This window comes from Andrographis paniculata, unplaced genomic scaffold (assembly GCF_009805555.1).
Source record: "Andrographis paniculata isolate CXL003 unplaced genomic scaffold, ASM980555v1 Contig56END, whole genome shotgun sequence".
NCBI lineage: Eukaryota > Viridiplantae > Streptophyta > Magnoliopsida > Lamiales > Acanthaceae > Andrographis > Andrographis paniculata.
In genome coordinates, this window is record NW_026137591.1 from 410,619 (window position 1) to 428,669 (window position 18,051).

Consider the following 18,051-nt stretch of genomic DNA (forward strand, 5'->3'; position numbering starts at 1 on the left):
CTTTTATATCATACAACAGTAATTTAGTCTTTTTTATATTTATTTATACTACATCATAATATAATACTAAATTTATAAAATTTTGTGAAAAAATGATAGTATTTCTAATTTAAATAAAAATAAAAATTATTTTAATATTAGTATTTTTAAAATGAAATATCTGTAATTAGGACGGATAAAGATGGTACTTTGATATATGATAAGTGGGAGAAGCAAAAATTATGACCAGTTATAATTAAAAAGTAATTATTAAATCCAAACAAACAGCAGCCGCTTCTTCAACCTTGGACGACGTCGTTTTGGCGAATGGTACAGCAGCCTCTCACTTCATCTTCAAAGCTTACCCCCATTTTCCAACTGCCATAGCTCATCCTCTCCTCCCTCGTCTCTCAATCCACACTCCATACTGAGAGGGAGAGACTGAGAAGAGCTATGGAGATGGCCACTGCTTCGCGCATCGCTTCGAATTTGACGCCCAATGCTCCACCTTTATCGTCGGGGAGCGTCGATTCATATAGAAGAAGCTCTATCTGCGGCCCTTCTTGGCTGAAGAGGCAGTTTCTCGGCAGTTCTCTATCAATGAAGTCGAAATCCAATTTTTTGAGAATACGTCCTCGGATTTCTGTCAAGTGCTCAGTATCCAATGTCACCACAGAATCTGCCGTTGGTATCAATACCTAAGATCGTTCATCTCAAGTTTTTGAAGTTATCGTTATGTCTATCTGCCATTTATGTATGCGTGTTGCTGTTGATTTTGAAATTGCAGTATAAAATTTGTGAATCGTGCTTGCTGCTTTTTTATGTATCTATGTATATATAATATACTAGTAACAGTTTTCTTGATTTTTTTACGTCTATCTGCCATTTATGTATGCGTGCTGCTGTTGATTTTTATAAAATTTGTGAATCTTGCTCAGTTTTCTCGATTGAGGCATGTGTTTCAATCTTGAGTTTCTTTAGATGATCTTTTTATCATCCACCGATTTTGTGAATATGTCCTATATTGACATCAGCTAGTTACATTGGCAATTAAATTAAAAGGTACTGAAGTTGAATTGTGCATTATGAGCTTATCAATCTGCATACGAATATGAATTCTAATATTTCTAATATAAAGTTGGAATTTTCTTATTGAGTGTCCTACACTGTTTTCTTTCAATTCTTAAAAGTATTCAGTGAAAAATGATGCCAGCCAAATAAATGTATGCCAATTCTGTTCCAACATGGATGCCAACATCAACTGCAGTGTCTTTTTTTTTTTTTGTTCCATCATTTTATTGGAATTTATATGCATTGAGCCCTGGTAAGTGTTGTCTATTTCATGTTCTTTTTACATTTTTTATCTTCAGAGAAAAAGAACCAGCTGACGAGGAGAAATGACATAAGAAATATTGCCATTGTTGCCCATGTAGATCATGGGAAGACCACTCTGGTGGATGCTATGTTGAGGCAAGCTAAGGTATGCATTGTTTGTTCTTGGCAGCAGAGCTCTCCTCAGAAAAATTAAAAATATAAGTAAAATAAAGAAGTAGAACTACTTTACCTTGCAAGATCATATCATTTAAACTCCTGGCAGAATGGATTCTTTTATAAGCCATTTTCAAGTAAGCTTCAATTAAAAATATGGTCTAGCGTTTTATTTAGGAGTAATGAATTATTATGAAAGTAGAGATTATGGATATCATCAAATTCTGTGATTTATTGTATGACTTTTGGTTCTAGACTGATTTTATGACATAGTCATGCAAATTTGTTGCCAAATAGTGAACCATCTTTCAAAACAAGGTGAAGTGGCGATATGCGTTTCAGTCCTTTTTGTGTTGCAGGTTTTTCGTGAGAACCAATTTGTACAGGAGAGAATAATGGATTCAAATGATCTAGAGCGTGAAAGGGGGATAACAATCCTTAGCAAAAACACATCTATTGCATATAATGACACAAAAATCAATATCATTGATACTCCAGGTCATTCTGATTTTGGAGGTGAGGTGGAACGGATTCTCAACATGGTTGAAGGAATTCTTCTTGTGGTATTTTCTTGATCCCTTTTTGAGAATTTTATCATTGTTGTTTCCTTTTCTAAGTACATGGTTTACTGTTTATCGCTATGCACTTTCACAAATCATGTACTTGTTATACATTGATGAAGCTTTTTTCACTTTGATAAGGTCACATGCTTACAGCTAGATGGTTATGACTTGTAGGTGGATTCCGTAGAAGGTCCAATGCCTCAAACAAGATTTGTTTTGAAGAAGGCCCTTGAATTTGGTCATGCAGTTGTTGTTGTGGTCAATAAGATTGATAGACCTTCTGCACGTCCAGAATATGTCATTAATTCTACCTTTGAATTGTTTATTGAACTTAATGCATCAGACGAGCAGGTATTTCCTTTTCACTTTTTTATTGTTGTGAAGCATGTCTCTATTAAAGCTATGTTTATCAGATGACCTAATAGATAACAATATCAATATGTTTCTTAATCTAAGGCTTGAGTTGATCCTTGACTCTCCAATGTATGTTAAAAGGATTAGTGTCCATTTAAATTATCTTTTTCAGAAAGAAACAAAATCTGCACTGTATTTTTAACCTCATTGGTATGCTTCACAAGAAATCTCTCCTCTCTCTTGCAACAGTGTGATTTCCAAGTTATATATGCAAGTGGTCTCAAAGGAAAAGCAGGACTTACACCTGAAAATCTGGGTTCGGATCTTGGACCACTTTTTGAGGCCATCATAAGATGCATACCTGGGCCCCAAATTGCCATAGATGGTGCTCTTCAAATGCTTGTTAGTTGTGACCCTTACTTTATTTTGTGCATCTTTTCATCTATAGCCCTGTGACATCTCAATACAGTTCATTTTCTATGAAGCAGAGGAAATTTTGATATTTCTGCAAGACTATTTCAACTGTCAAAAGTTTTTGATGTACCAAAAATCATGACAGTTCGAAGAAGCAACGAAATATATAGATGTAGGAGTTTGGGTGAAATAGAATCAAATTTGGAAGTTCAGTACTTGGAAATGCTTGAAACATTGAACTTGAAAATTTTAGACCAGATTCATATTTACTCAATCTTACTGACTTTGATTGATTTATTTATTTATAGTCTGTATTCATAGTTTGGAATACAAATCTACCTCATTGATGATTCATTTGCTTTATGGCTAGTGTTTGCATTAGCAAAATCCTGATGTTGTTCTTTGAGAAATATCGGTTAGGATATGGCTACTAGGTTTTCAGCCTCTATAAATTTTGGGCTTGCATTGTTTTTCAGTTAGGATGCGGTCACATCAATTCCAAGTAATTGGGTTTTGAGTTTGGTTTATATAGAAATTCCTTTTTGTCTTTCTTTAGAAATTAGAACTTCAAAAAAAAAAAAGAAAATCCCAGAATGAAGATGTGCGACATTAAACAATTACTTAGTAAGAAGTGTACTGTAATTATTTTTTATGTTGAGTGCTGACAAAATGTTAATCAAGTACTTTTCAAGCTAAGTCAAATGACTATGTTCACTTCTAACTTGTTTGCAGGCTACAAATATCGAATATGATGAACATAAAGGGCGCATTGCGATTGGACGCTTGCATGCCGGTACATTGAGAAAAGGAATGGATGTGCGGGTAATGCGGCATTGTTATATACTGAATCAATATGAACTTTTTCATGAAAATATACTGAATAAATGTACGTATTATGGAGTCTTGAGGTGTTGTGATTCATTTGTGATCGCAAGCTTTCTGAATGAGTTTTCCATGTTTATGTTGTTTCAGAATATGTTGTTTTTTATAGTGATTGTGTACGGCCCACCCCCTTTTTTACCATCTTTTTAAATAAGGCGGGATTTGCTGAAAGTTGTCTGCCATAAGTACCCTTGCTGAGTTGCGGTTCTCTTTCATATCTCACGTAATCATAGATGATATAAATCCTTATTTTGTTCAGGTTTGTACTAGTGAAGAAGAATGCAGATTTGGTAAAGTAAGTGAACTTTTTGTGTATGAAAAGTTCAGCAGAGTACCTGCGCAAACAGTGGAGGCCGGTGATATTTGTGCTGTGTGTGGAATTGATGATATTCAGGTAGGTTAAAAGTATTGAATGGCTTATGCTCTTTTTGACACTATACTGGCTTACATTTATTCACAAATATATTCCAGATCGGGGAGACAATTGCAGACAAGACTTCTGGCAAGCCATTACCCTCCATCAAGGTGGAAGAACCCACTGTGAGAATGGCTTTCTCTATCAACACTTCACCTTTTGTGGGCCGTGAGGTATATGATTTTCCCCGGCCATCCTTTTCCTTAGTCTACACATCATACCTTTTTAGCGATTTGAAACTTCAGTAAATCTGCATTCTGTTTGATGTTCTCTCTCTCTCATCACCGGAATTATTTGAATCTAGGGAAAGTATGTCACTAGTAGAAACCTGCGTGATCGGCTCTTCCGTGAGCTTGAGCGAAATTTGGCCATGAAAGTTGAAGATGGTGAAACATCAGACACATTTATTGTTAGTGGACGTGGTACTCTGCACATCACCATATTGATAGAAAACATGTACGAGAATGTTCCATACACTTACCAACACTTTGCATCTTTTAGTTGTTTCTAATACATGGGATCTTCTCAGGCGAAGAGAAGGTTACGAGTTCATGGTGGGTCCGCCCAAAGTTATCAACAAAAATGTGAATGATAAGTTATTAGAACCTTACGAGGTAAAATGCGCTTGTATGCAGAGTCTTATACTTCCCAGTTTGGCGATCCTTTCATTTTAAGAATAATCCCAAATGTTTTGTAGATAGCTATTGTCGAAGTACCTGAAGAATACATGGGACCTGTGGTTGAACTCCTGGGTAGGAGGCGTGGCCAGATGGTTGATATGCAAGGAACCGGGTATTACTTAGCGCCCTTATTTTGTCCTTTCTCCAAGCTACTCTTTCCTGGATAAATCTCTTGCACTTAGCTATCTTCAATTTCATGGGCAGAAAAAATTACTAAGAATCTGTGTTTTTTGTTGATTAGCGTGGAATCTGTCTTTTGATACTTAAGTTTTTAAATATATAGGTGAAATTTCTCCATGTCAAAGAGATGTTTGTAAACTCAAATACTCTTCGGACCTATTTTGTTACCTTTGTGTTTTTTGGTCTTTGTCTTGTTTGGTTTTGATTTGATATTGAGTTTTTTTATTTGAGTTTTGATTTAAAGGACTGAATATTGTTATTTTTTATTTGAAATAAAAAATAGACACACAATATATTCTTCAGATAGCAATATTTAGTTTCACTGAAATCAATCTTGTGTCATCGTTAGGTCGGAAGGTACAACCTTAATGAAGTACAAGATACCAACACGCGGGCTTCTTGGGTTACGAAATTCAATCCTTACTGTATCCCGAGGCACTGCAGTTCTCAACACAGTTTTTGACGAATATGGTCCTTGGGCTGGTGATATAAGCACCCGCGATCAGGGTTCTCTGGTAACCCTCCTTGCAACTAATCAACTAACATTTTTTGTGTATTCGCAAGAACTTTCCAATGTTTATTCGACATGATCGAGCAACTTTCATGTGGTTATGTTTCTTCACACAATCCAGTATCTGAGCTACTTAGAAGTATTACTAGATGACCTGTCCCTTTTTTGTAAGGTTGCTTTTGAGGATGGAACAAGCACATCTTATGCTCTTGCAAGCTCGCAAGAAAGAGGCCAGATGTTTATTGGACCCGGAGCGGATGTTTACAAAGGTCAAATTGTGGGCATTCATCAGCGCCCTGGTGACTTATCCTTGAACGTTTGCAAGAAAAAAGCAGCAACAAATATTCGTTCTAATAAAGAACAAACAGGTATATCCTTGCCTTTTAATCGTTTTCCATTTTTTAAGCGACTTCTGCATGACTATTGAATTGCTATCGAATAGTTCTCTGCTGTTTGCTTTTAGCTAAATTAGGCTTAGAATGGCAAACAGTTGTAGGCATGCTTGCAAATGAATAAGAACATTAGTTTATTGTGAATATTTAACAAAATACTGATAATGTAACTAATTTTTAGTTCAAAAGACATTTTATATTGACTATTGAAAGATGATCAATAAATTTCTCTTGGAAGATATGAATATTGATATTAATAGAATCCTACTTTTCTGGATAGTAATTATAAGGGTGTGTTTGCTTGTGTTTTGGATTTTTTTTTTTTTTTTTTTTTGGTTGATTTGGATTTTAGTTTTTCAAATAAAAAATTGTTTTGGATGTAATGTTTTAATGCATCATAGGTGTTGAATATGATTTTTATTTTTATTTTTTATCTTTTTGAGATTTTACTGTAGATTGCGCAATACAAAAATTTGATGAATATACAAAGTGACGACGCTGGTGTTTGTTTGTGGTTTTGAGAGTTGGGTTATGTGTTTTAAATATTAAAAATTTGAATTTCAATAATTATTTGATGTGATATTAATGTAATATTTTTATTGTAAAATTAATTTTTAATATAATATAAAAGATAAAAAATAGTTGTGTGATTTAATATTTTTTGATAGGGCAAAAATCAGTGAATAGTAAAGTGTTTTGTTAAAAATCCATATACAAACAGAGTTGGTTTGTTTGTTTGTGTTTGTGGTTTGTAGAGTTTTTGTTATTAGTTAGGATGATTTTGGTTAGATGGATTTGTTAACTTTTTGTTGTTATAATATTTTTTGGCAGCCACTTTTTATATTATTCAGTGTTCTTTTTCAAGTTTTTCTATATTGTGATGCTATACAGTTTTGACCCCAAATCTATGAAAATTTCTCATGTAATTCTTCTTCTTCTTCTTGTCAATTCTCACTTCAAATGTTCTAACATTACCTAATTTGCTATTCTGTTACGTGTTCAGTGGTTCTCGACACTCCTTTGGACTACAGTTTGGACGATTGCATAGAGTACATTCAAGAAGACGAACTCGTTGAGGTTACTCCCTCTAGCATCAGGATGTGCAAGAACCCTAAGATCGCCAAGAAATCACGTTGAAATCGACCATGAGCAATATTAAGTTTCGAAAAGTTTCCCAGATACAAATTGAGGACATTCTTGAACAATGAATAGTCGAGGTAGTCTTCAAATTAGGCAGGTATCTCATCTTATCTTATCTATATCATAGTCTTGTCCCAACATGAATCTTTATTTGTAATAATACTAATATTTGCCCAAATGAGCTTATTCATTTCAGTACGTCTTTTGTTGTTTCTTTCCTTACTGTCATTTTTTTTTACTATTATCTTTTTAGTGTATTTTGGGTAAACTTTTGGCCGAACATAATAGTTTGCAAAATTTAAGTTAACAAGAGAGGTCACACTAGACGAATTATGTGCGGCAGATAAAATTTGGAGGCATCGAGGGTGTATTTGTTTTGTATTTTGATTTGAAATAATATTTTTTATACTGAGGTATAAGAAATTGTGTAGATAATATGAAAATAATAAGAGTGTAGTATATTAATTATTTTGAAAAAATATATTAGAAAATTTTGAATAAAAGAACAAAGCTCGGGAATTTCAACGAATTATCTTTTATTATTATTTCTACACGGGTTGGTTATGATGGTAACTTAGCCCCGTTAAGTATTTGTTTTTTTTGTTTTTTTTTTTAAGTAACTGTACTATCTACCTAACATTACAGATACCCTGCGTACAATAAAACAAATGGATATTTCTTTTCTTGGACGGAGGGAGTATTATGTGATGGTTGTATATTATTGATTTAGTCTTGGTACCCAGAATAATAATATAACTTTAACATTCTAACTGTGGTCCATTAGTTTTTTTGTCATTGAATGATATGCTTTTTTTTTTTTTTTTTTTTTTTTTGTTTAAGACTGTCATATAAATATATTTTTATTCTTTTTGGTATTTTAGTGACAAAAAATATCAATTATTATACATTCATACTTACACAAAAATACGAGGATATGCTTTAGGAGGAAGTAGTATAGTATAGGATATTGTTCTTTTCAGTCTGAATTTGATGATAAAGAAAAATAAATAGAAAATATAGAGTACTTGGTGTGTGTTTGTTTGGGGATTTGGATTTTAGAAAAAATTTTGAATTTGAATAGTTGTATGATGTGATATAAATAAATGTTGATGCGATATTTTGAATGTAAAATTAATTTTTAGTATAATATAAAAAATGAAAAATATGTGTTTGATTTGATATTTTTGGAGAAAAAAAATTTGATGAATAATATAAATCCAATTCAATCCCCGAACAAAATAATAATAAATTTGAAAAGATACATAATCATAATTATTGCAAGAAGTTTAAGGTAACGGTCAGCCTGAACGGACTTGGGTTTACTCCAAGTCATGATGTGTTGGCATCCATTAAAAAAATTGAGTATGTTCACTTAGTCAGGGCGATGAATGTTTTTGTTCTTTTATATATAAAATTATGTGATAATATATAAAAAAATAGTAATACTTCATCCGTCTCTCAATACAATAGTCTTGTTTACTATTTTTATCCATTTCAAAACAATAGTCTCATTTCCACAAATAACCTTATCACCGTAAACCTACTCCTATTTTTTTATTATTATTAGACAATTGATACTACTTTTTACACTAATATACTCACAAGGGCAAAAATGTCATTTATCCTTACTTTTTATCGATAAATAAAATATATATTGTGCTAATATGTATAATAATTGTTACAAAAATTAAATAGTCAATTGATGGTTGATTTAAATAAATAAATAAATAATATATATCTCTATAAGTTAAAACTTTTAGGTGAATTTGTTATTTATATTATCTAATATGATATCATAGCATTGGGTCACAAATTCGAGTTCCTCGTTTGATGGCATTTATATCTTTTGTACGAGAGGGCCATAATAGTCATTGACATTATTATTATATTTATACCAATACATTTGTTATTGATTGAGAAAATTTAATTTAAATAATTTTATGAGAAAAAATGTATTTTTAAAAAATATGATCCAAATAGTAAAAAAAATGAAAAACACTAGAAAGCAAAAAAGTAAATAAATATACTTTTGATATTGTAACGTAACAATAGAGCAAGTAAAATGTAAAATAAAAGTTATATAAAAATAATTATTAAAAAATAATGTGTAAATAAAAAAAATTAATGATGAATTAATTATTATTTAATAATATATATATTTTTTTATGACGTGTGAACTCGCATTTGCTACCCGAAAGTGCACACTGAGTCAGCCTCCGGCCGAAAGAAGTGTCTTATTGAGAGTTGACACGCAGGTATAAAGTAGAATGTAAATGACTAAAATGTCCTTGCTTTTCGAATGATTTTAAAGAATATGTTAGAGTAATAATTAGGGGTAGTATGGAAAAATAGGAATAATTTTGTTATAAAGTGGAGACCACGACTACTAAATAAGGAAACAAGACAATTGTTTTGGGACGGACGAAAATGGAAAAACAAGATAAATCTTTTGGGACGGAGGGAATATATATTTAATACTCCCTCCGTCTCATAATTAGGTATCCGTTTGTTTTTTTGCACGTAATTTTAAAAATATTAATATTATATTAGGATATAGTAGGAATAAAGTAAAAATGACTAAAATAACCTTATTAGTATGATGTGATATAAATGTAATAATATTTGTGCAATATATTGTAAGTTGTAAATATCTTTGTAATATTTGTAATATTAGGTAGATAGTACAATTATTAAAAGAAAATAAATATTTTATTATGTGAACCTGACTAAAATAAAAAAATAAATTCTTTGTTACGAGATAGGCGTAAGCTATTACCCAAACAGACCTTAAAAAAATCACAAATCCAAAACACATCCTTATTACAGTACCAAAAAGAACGCGCGGGAGTTGGAGTCCCGGGAGTTGCCCGTCATCCACGTTTGGCAACAGACAACGTATCCATATGCCCATGGACCATGAACCAGTCTAATCCATTTAATAGTCAAATTTGTGGGCTTACAAAATGCATAAATAAATAAATAAATAAATGTCAATTAATTTAATATTCTTCAACAGTATTGAAGAAATTCAAGTGTATATGCATTGACCTTTTCATTATTTAGTTTTTCCTGAATTATTTGACCACTACAGCCTCCACTTTTTAAGTCCAATACCAAATCCAAACTATTAAAAGCGTGTTTCTAAAATACTCCATTAAAAAGCGTGTCTCCGGCAATGCGACTTATCATTTCAATTTTATAGTTTAAATGACGAATGTCTATCGCCGAGTTTGACTGTGAAAATCGCCCTAGATTGCGAACACCGTTCATAATTTAATCACGTGCATAAATAGCACTAAATTTTTAGTAGAAATCATTTATTTATTTATCAAGATAATTACAATAAAATAATTGCACATACGGTTTTTATTCAAACTTGTAATTATTTTATCATCATAACAATCATTTTGCCACCAGCATAACATATTTTTTTATTGGTTATATATTGTTGGTAATAAAATAATTATGGTACTGAATGGAATAACATGTTCATAATAAATATATTTTAAATATTACAATAAATAACTATTTTAATTCAATTTTTATTACTGTTCCGATCCGTTCAAAATTATATTTACTTTTTTTTTTTATTATTATAAAAAATATTCTTATTTTTTTAACAAACATGTGCATTTACATTTTTATAATTTGTTACTATAAACAACAAAAATTTAAAACGATTGTGTACTTTTATTAAAATTAGGACTTAAGTATTTAAGTACGTAATTAAATAACAAATAAAGTAATTAAAACGTAAAACCTCCAACAAATTACAAGTTGAGAGGTGTTGTGGGGTTTGTATTTTTTGTTTGTTTCTTTAATAGTAAATTTTGAAATTAAAATAGATATTTAATATGATATAAATATATTGATATAATTTCAAAACGTGTGTTTTAGTATAATTTTAAAAAAATAATAATTGGTAATATTTAAATTAATATTTATATAATCATATGAAATTGCAAGGATTACTATTTATATTGTTATTGCAATTTTTTTCGTGACAATTAAAATTATGGAGGTAGAATCCCTAATGATATTTCTGATTTGTTACAATTTAATATTTATAATAAATATACGCAATACATATTTCTACACGATAATAATATAACATGTGCAGTATTATAAAAAAAATGATATATTATAATATAATACTCCCTCCGTCCCATTTGAAGGGTGACGTTTACTTTTTGCACGTAGATTTTTTAATATTAGTATTATATTGGATTGTAGTAAAAAAAAAAAAAAATAACCCTATTAGTATGATTAATATAAAAGTAATGACATTTGTGTAATATATTGTAAGTTGAAAGGGTATTTATTATGTGAAGTAGATAGTACAGTTACTAAATTAGGAAATGGTAACCTTGTTTTGGGACAGATAAAAATAAAAAATGGTAATCTTTCAATGGGACGAATGGAGTATATGTTCTGTCATATATATATATATATGTATATTATTACAATGTATTGCCTATCTATCATTATATATGAACATTTATTATATATACTAATTGAGTTAAATCAATACGGAATTTGAATCTCCCATCGCAAAAAATTCGATGCATAATATATAAAATTGTCACAAAAATAATACATTCCACGATAAATTTCATCGTAATAATATGTTATTTTTGTGGTAGTGATATGCCAACCAAATGCACCTTAATTAGTTCATTTGAATTAATATTTTGATAACTTACTATGTAATGGTCCATTAAAGTATCCAAGTTGAGTACATGACATAGGTCTAATTAATTGGATTTAATTTAATTTAATTTAATTTATTTGTTGATCTAAGTCAGTTTATTTTGTTACATTGACATTCCATTTATTTAATTTAATTTATTTAATTTAAGTTGAGGGTGATAAAAGTATAAAAAAGCAAAACATGAGGGTCTTTATCTGCAATTTTCTGGCCAGCGTGTAATGGTGGGTTTCTAGAAGGTCGCCTCAAAACGCGAAATAAGCAGACCACGTTCTCATTATTAGTCAAAGCTCTGCAAAATGACATTCTTGCCCCCACAACTTTAATCATTTCCCATTTTATCTCCCAACACAATTGTCAATTAGTAATTAGTTTAAAGAAATTTTAGATTATATTCTAATTAGTGATATTTATTTCACATTAAATAATATAAAAATAATAAAAATATATAATTTAATAATTTTTTTTAGTAAAATGTGTATAAAAAAAACAAAGAAAATATACTTTATATTTTAGTATAATATAATAATAAATTAATATAATATTTTATATAAATAATATAAAAATAATAAATATATAATATATTATTATTATTTTTTTTGTAATAAAGAAAAAGAATACACCCTTATTATTTGATTTTAGTTTGTTGTTTGCAACAAAAGTTATTTTTGATTAAAAACAAAATATTCACTTATGCATCACATACAAGTTATTAGTAAAAAAAAAAATTCAAATTCCTAAAAGATCACTGCTGTAATTTGAAATCAATATTAATTTAATTTTTTATTTAAATGATATTTTAATATAATATTTTAAAAAAATATAATTCAATATAAATAATTTTAATTTAAAATTACAATCAAGCACACCTTAACAATATATTTATTTAATAATATTTAATAATTTATAATTTTTTTAAAAAATATATATATAATAATTAAAAAAAATACATAAAATATTATTTTTATAATATATATATATATTTTTTAAAAATTTCTACTTACGGCAACAAAAATATCTAAAATTATAAATATTAAATAAATATAATTTAATATTTTTTTAAATAACCCTTGATGTCTTGTTGCTTATAATCCAAGTAAGAATTCTCTCATCATTTTGTCCAAATAATTTCTCTTTAAATTCCAAATTGTCTCAATCTTCATGGGAAAGCTTAATCAGATAATCACTACGTTGAACATGAATTGAAATTATAAGAACCCTAATTTCAATTTCTGAACTTCACCCAATTTGAGCTCTATTTTGGACAATTTAGGCAGAATATATATATATTTTTTTAAAAATAAAAATAAAAAATAAATAAATCATGTAATAATAAAGTATTGGGTAGGAAGTGTCCAAGAAATGTCCTTTGACTCCTGATTGGATGAAAGCTCTAAAATTCCCAATCTCAACCATTTCTCCCAATCCAAACCCTCTTCCTGTTTTCCATAAATCTCTCTCCTCGCCAAGCTCCTGCTTCTGATCATGTTGATTGCACAGATTCTGCGGCGATTCAGCTCAATTTCTGCAGTCGTTGCGGAGATTTGATGATTTTTTTTGCTTCGTCTTTGAAGATCTGATGTTTCTGTTGATGATTTGTTAGAAATTTGTTCTTGTTTTTTGTTGTTTGATCGCTGTTGACTAGCCAAACTAAAAACCCTAAGAATTTGGGGATTTTTGGGTAGATCAGAGTAGAAATTTGATTTTGATTGATCTGTGAAGGTTCGTTCGGTGCAATTTTAGCGTTCTTCAAGTCGATTGTTGGAATTTTTGTGTTTTTTGTCGTTTGATCGCTGTTGACTAGCGAAATTGGAAACCCTAGAATTTGGGGATTTTTTGCGTAAATCAGAGTAGAGCTTTGATTTCGATTGATCTGTTGCACAATTAGGGTTCTTCAAGCCGATTGTTGGAATTTTTGCGTTCTTTTGTTGCTGTATCGCTGTTGACTAGCAAATTTGGAAACCCTAGAATTTGGGGATTTTGTGTAGATCAGCGTAGAGGCCTGATTTCGATCGATCTGTGGCAAAATTAGGGTTCTTCAAGTCGATTACTGAAATCAAAACATTCGAAAATGGGGAATTGTTGTGCTGTGCCACAAACCTCCGACGAGAAGAGCAGAGGGAAGCATAAGCCGAATCCATTTGCTACGGACAACGGAGCATACGCAGTCACCAATGGCGGATACAAATCTTATGTGTTGAGCAATCCGACAGGTCGGAATATCGACGAATTTTACGAGCTCGGGCGGGAGCTCGGCCGCGGCGAATTCGGGATAACGTATTTGTGCACTGATAAAAGCAGCGGCGAAGTGTTGGCCTGCAAATCGATATCGAAGAAGAAGCTGCGGACGAGAGTCGACATCGAAGACGTTCGTAGAGAAGTCGAGATCATGAAGCATTTGCCTCATCATCCGAATATCGTGACGTTGAAGGACACCTATGAAGATGATCATGCTGTCCATTTGGTTATGGAGCTCTGTGAGGGCGGAGAATTGTTCGATCGGATCGTCGCGAGAGGGCATTACACCGAGAGGGCGGCTGCCGCCGTTACACGCACCATTGTTGAGGTTATTCAGGTGAAGCTTTCGATTTGATCGTTTGGAATTTTATTTATTTTGATAATGCAATATCGTATTATATGCTCTTAGTATATATAGGTAGAAAATTATTTTATCGTATCTTGAATCCGACTAATTTTGATAATGAACTAATCGATTAGGGTGTGTTTGGATTTTTGGGATTGGATTTTGAATAGTAAAGAGTTGAATTGGAATAGTTGTTTGATGTTATACAATTGATGTAATATTTTGAATGTAAAATAGATTTGCGGTATAATATAAAAAAAAGAAAGTAATTGTTTGATTTGATATTTTTAGAATGAAAAAAGAATCTGAATAATGAAAATCTGTTGTAAAACTAAGATTATCTGTCTAAGATTATTACGGAAGGTTGAAGAGGCTCGCATTGTTCGATCATTTTCTGTAGTGTAATAACTTTCTAATATATTGGTGTTTCTTTCAGAACTGCCATAAGCATGGAGTGATGCACCGTGATCTTAAACCCGAAAATTTCTTGTTCGGAAATAAGAAGGAAACGGCGCCACTCAAGGCCATTGATTTCGGGCTTTCGGTTTTCTTCAAGCCAGGTAATTCCGAGTCACGTATTGCTTGTATATTACGCTGTCTCCAATCGAAAAAAAAAAATTGATTTGTCCGTTCTTCGCTAATTTTTTCAATTACCGCAGGCGAGAGATTCAACGAGATTGTGGGAAGTCCTTATTACATGGCTCCGGAGGTTCTGAAGAGAAATTACGGTCCCGAAGTCGACGTTTGGAGCGCTGGCGTTATTCTCTACATCTTACTTTGTGGTGTCCCGCCGTTTTGGGCTGGTGAGCTCTCGATTACCGACGTTGCATTTTCCGAATTAACTATGTATATATTCTTGCATCGAATTTTTTAATCGATTTTTGCATTTAAATTGCAGAAACCGAACAAGGAGTCGCACAAGCGATTATTCGATCGGTTGTCGACTTCAGACGCGACCCATGGCCGAAGGTTTCGGATAGAGCAAAAGATCTAGTGAAAAAGATGTTAAATCCCGATCCGAAACAGCGACTTACGGCCCAAGAAGTCTTAGGTAATTTAGCGTTTGTTTCTCTTGACATCAAACTCAGGTTTTTACTATTTGGCCTCTGCGTTTTTCGAAAAGAAATACATTTTTTTCTCTCACAAAACATCCAATCATACATTATTTTAATCCCAAACTCATTAAAAGAAACATACTCGTATTCGGAAGTCTCGATCAAGTTTATTATATTAAAAATACGATCTTCTCAATCGATTTTTGCTGCTCGTTTTGCAGATCATCCGTGGCTGCAGAATGCGAAGAGTGCTCCGAACGTGTCGCTCGGCGAAACCGTACGAGCTCGGCTGAAACAGTTCTCGATGATGAACAAGCTGAAGAAACGAGCTTTAAGGGTAACACGTCTTTCCTTTTCGAAACATACGATCGAATTGTCGGGCAATTTTTTTCTATATTTCTGAATTGATTTTTCAAATTGCAGGTAATCGCCGAGCATCTTTCGGTTGAGGAAGTTGCCGGAATTAAAGAGGGATTCCAATTGATGGATACCGGAAATAAGGGGAAGATCGACATTAACGAGCTGAGAGTCGGTTTGCACAAGCTCGGTCATCAAATCCCTGACGGAGATCTTCAAGCTCTCATGGAAGCCGTAAGTTTCATTTCCGGCTTATTCGACGAAATTAAAAATGGTGTCTTTATGGCGTTCGATGTAATCAAAAGTTTTTCTTGGCATAGGGCGACGTAGATAAAGATGGATATCTTGATTGTGGAGAGTTTGTGGCGATTTCCGTGCACCTTCGGAAAATGGGCAACGACGAACATCTACGAAAAGCCTTTGAGTTCTTCGACTCAAATAAAAATGGATATATAGAGATCGAAGAATTGAGGGAAGCCTTTGCCGACGAAGCGGAGGCTACAAGCGAAGAAGTAATTAACGCCATCATACAAGACGTCGACACGGACAAGGTTAGAAATACATCCTATGTTTATCTATATATGCTTTTGGAAGATTTGACACTATTCATCGACAGTAACTTAAAAAAGACATCACATTAAATATATATGTTCTCTTACAAAATATTATACTCCATTCGTCCCAACTCAAAGTACTTTTTTACCATTTTTGTCTGTCCCACTCTAAAATATTTATTTCCTATTTTAGTAAAAATAATTATACACTCATATCAAAATAACCTTAACTTTTATTAAATTTACAAGCATACCATTACACATACAATTAGGGTGTGTTTGTTTGGGAGGTTTGAATTTTGAATTGTGATTTAAATGGTAAAAATTTTGAATTTGAATAGTTGTATGATCTGATATAAATAGGTATTGATGTGATGTTTTGAATGTAAAATTGATTTTTAGTATAATATTAAAAAATAAAAAATATGTGTTTGATTTGATATTTTTTGGGGAAAAAATTGGACGAATAATGGAAAATAGGGAAAATCTTCCAAATAATCACACCTTTGGGTAGAAATGTCAAAATTTTTTCTTAATTTGTTACAAAACTCTAAAGGACCTTTGAAATGGGACGGAGGGAGTATCAGATGCCCGACTTTTACTATTGTCAAAATTCTTAAGAACTTTCAAAACTTCTCGAGAGTTGAGACTAATCGATCAAACTTTGTGTAGGACGGATGCATAAGCTACGAGGAGTTTGCGGCGATGATGAAGGCTGGCACGGATTGGAGAAAAGCGTCGAGGCAATATTCGAGAGAGCGATACAATAATTTGAGCTTGAAATTGATGAAGGACGGATCGTTACAAATGAGCAACGACGATAGATAACCACAATACGAACGAACAAAGCGATTGTTCTTTCCGGGTATGTAAGTGAAGGCGAAACACTATTTTTAGATCTCTAATGTTCCTTTTATCGATTTTATTCTAAAAAAAAAAAAACGATCGATCGATCTTGCTTGTGCGATTCTTGTCGTCGAGGATAAATAGACTAGACGTAAGTCCTTAGCTTGTCGTATTGTCGCGATACCGACGTTTCTTCGATTTTATGTTGCTCAATGTGTCTACGAAATTGAAGGATTTGTTGATTTTTTTCTTCTTCTTTGGAAGATGAGGAAGTGTTGTAATGTGTTTGTATGTGTATGTATATATATATATATATCATGTGTGTTTATGTATTGTTACACATTTTGTGTTGATCAAATCTTTGAAAAGCTTTGTGTTAATTTTTTTTTGGCATATGAATATAATTTATATAATACATACTGTAACTGATCTTAATATAAAATGTATGTTAACACAATATAAATACTTATGAATTGACAATATAGGATAATGCTTTATATGAATTGACATATATATTATATATGGGTAAAACTGGATCCATTATCATTTTAGTTTCGTAAGTGAAATTTTTGTTGTTTTAGTCCTCCGGCGCCGGAGACGTCCGCGTGGTTGTCGGAGGTGACGTGTTAATTTTTTTTAAAAAATTCTTTTTAATTTATTTTTAATTTTATTTGTATTTTTTTATTTGGTCCAATTAAAAACAATTTTAAAAAAATGAAAAAAAAAAATGAAAAAAAAAAAAGTAAATCCATGTATCCTTCAGGTGTCACTGATCTGGTGGGACACCTGGCGGACACGTCACCTCCGGCGAGTTACGCGGGCGTCTCCGGCGCCGGAGGACTAAAACAACGAAAAACTTTCACTTATAGGACTAGTTTGCGACAGGCTTCACTTAAGGAACTAAAATGATAAAGGGGTCCAGTTACGGGACTAAAAAAATAGTTTACCC

General features: G+C 31.8%; 2 protein-coding genes across 2 annotated transcripts; both read left to right on the top strand.

The window, feature by feature from the left end:
• The first annotated feature begins 315 nt into the window (after window positions 1-315).
• LOC127256644 (putative elongation factor TypA-like SVR3, chloroplastic) lies at window positions 316-7,196 on the top strand. Its single transcript, XM_051282757.1, has 14 exons — window positions 316-667; window positions 1,350-1,459; window positions 1,827-2,030; window positions 2,205-2,381; window positions 2,634-2,786; window positions 3,531-3,620; window positions 3,940-4,074; window positions 4,152-4,268; window positions 4,400-4,551; window positions 4,625-4,709; window positions 4,793-4,887; window positions 5,305-5,470; window positions 5,639-5,834; window positions 6,862-7,196. The coding sequence occupies exons 1-14, from the start codon at window positions 433-435 to the stop codon at window positions 6,993-6,995; spliced, it is 2,049 nt and encodes a 682-aa protein (XP_051138714.1). The 5' UTR covers window positions 316-432; the 3' UTR covers window positions 6,996-7,196.
• Window positions 7,197-13,080: 5,884 nt separating this feature from the next.
• LOC127256640 (calcium-dependent protein kinase 32) lies at window positions 13,081-17,442 on the top strand. Its single transcript, XM_051282752.1, has 8 exons — window positions 13,081-14,281; window positions 14,727-14,850; window positions 14,950-15,093; window positions 15,189-15,341; window positions 15,567-15,682; window positions 15,769-15,936; window positions 16,023-16,253; window positions 16,929-17,442. The coding sequence occupies exons 1-8, from the start codon at window positions 13,778-13,780 to the stop codon at window positions 17,082-17,084; spliced, it is 1,596 nt and encodes a 531-aa protein (XP_051138709.1). The 5' UTR covers window positions 13,081-13,777; the 3' UTR covers window positions 17,085-17,442.
• The last annotated feature ends 609 nt before the right edge of the window (window positions 17,443-18,051 follow it).

Excerpts from the sequence above, each read along its gene's own strand:
- LOC127256644 (XM_051282757.1), top strand. The coding sequence starts at position 433 with ATGGAGATGGCCACTGCTTCGCGCATCGCTTCGAATTTGACGCCCAAT. Across the intron at positions 668-1,349 it reads CACCACAGAATCTGCCGTTG|AGAAAAAGAACCAGCTGACG; the intron begins GTATCAATACCT and ends TTTTATCTTCAG. Across the intron at positions 5,835-6,861 it reads TTCTAATAAAGAACAAACAG|TGGTTCTCGACACTCCTTTG; the intron begins GTATATCCTTGC and ends TTACGTGTTCAG.
- LOC127256640 (XM_051282752.1), top strand. The coding sequence starts at position 13,778 with ATGGGGAATTGTTGTGCTGTGCCACAAACCTCCGACGAGAAGAGCAGA. Across the intron at positions 14,851-14,949 it reads TTCGGTTTTCTTCAAGCCAG|GCGAGAGATTCAACGAGATT; the intron begins GTAATTCCGAGT and ends CAATTACCGCAG. Across the intron at positions 16,254-16,928 it reads AAGACGTCGACACGGACAAG|GACGGATGCATAAGCTACGA; the intron begins GTTAGAAATACA and ends AACTTTGTGTAG.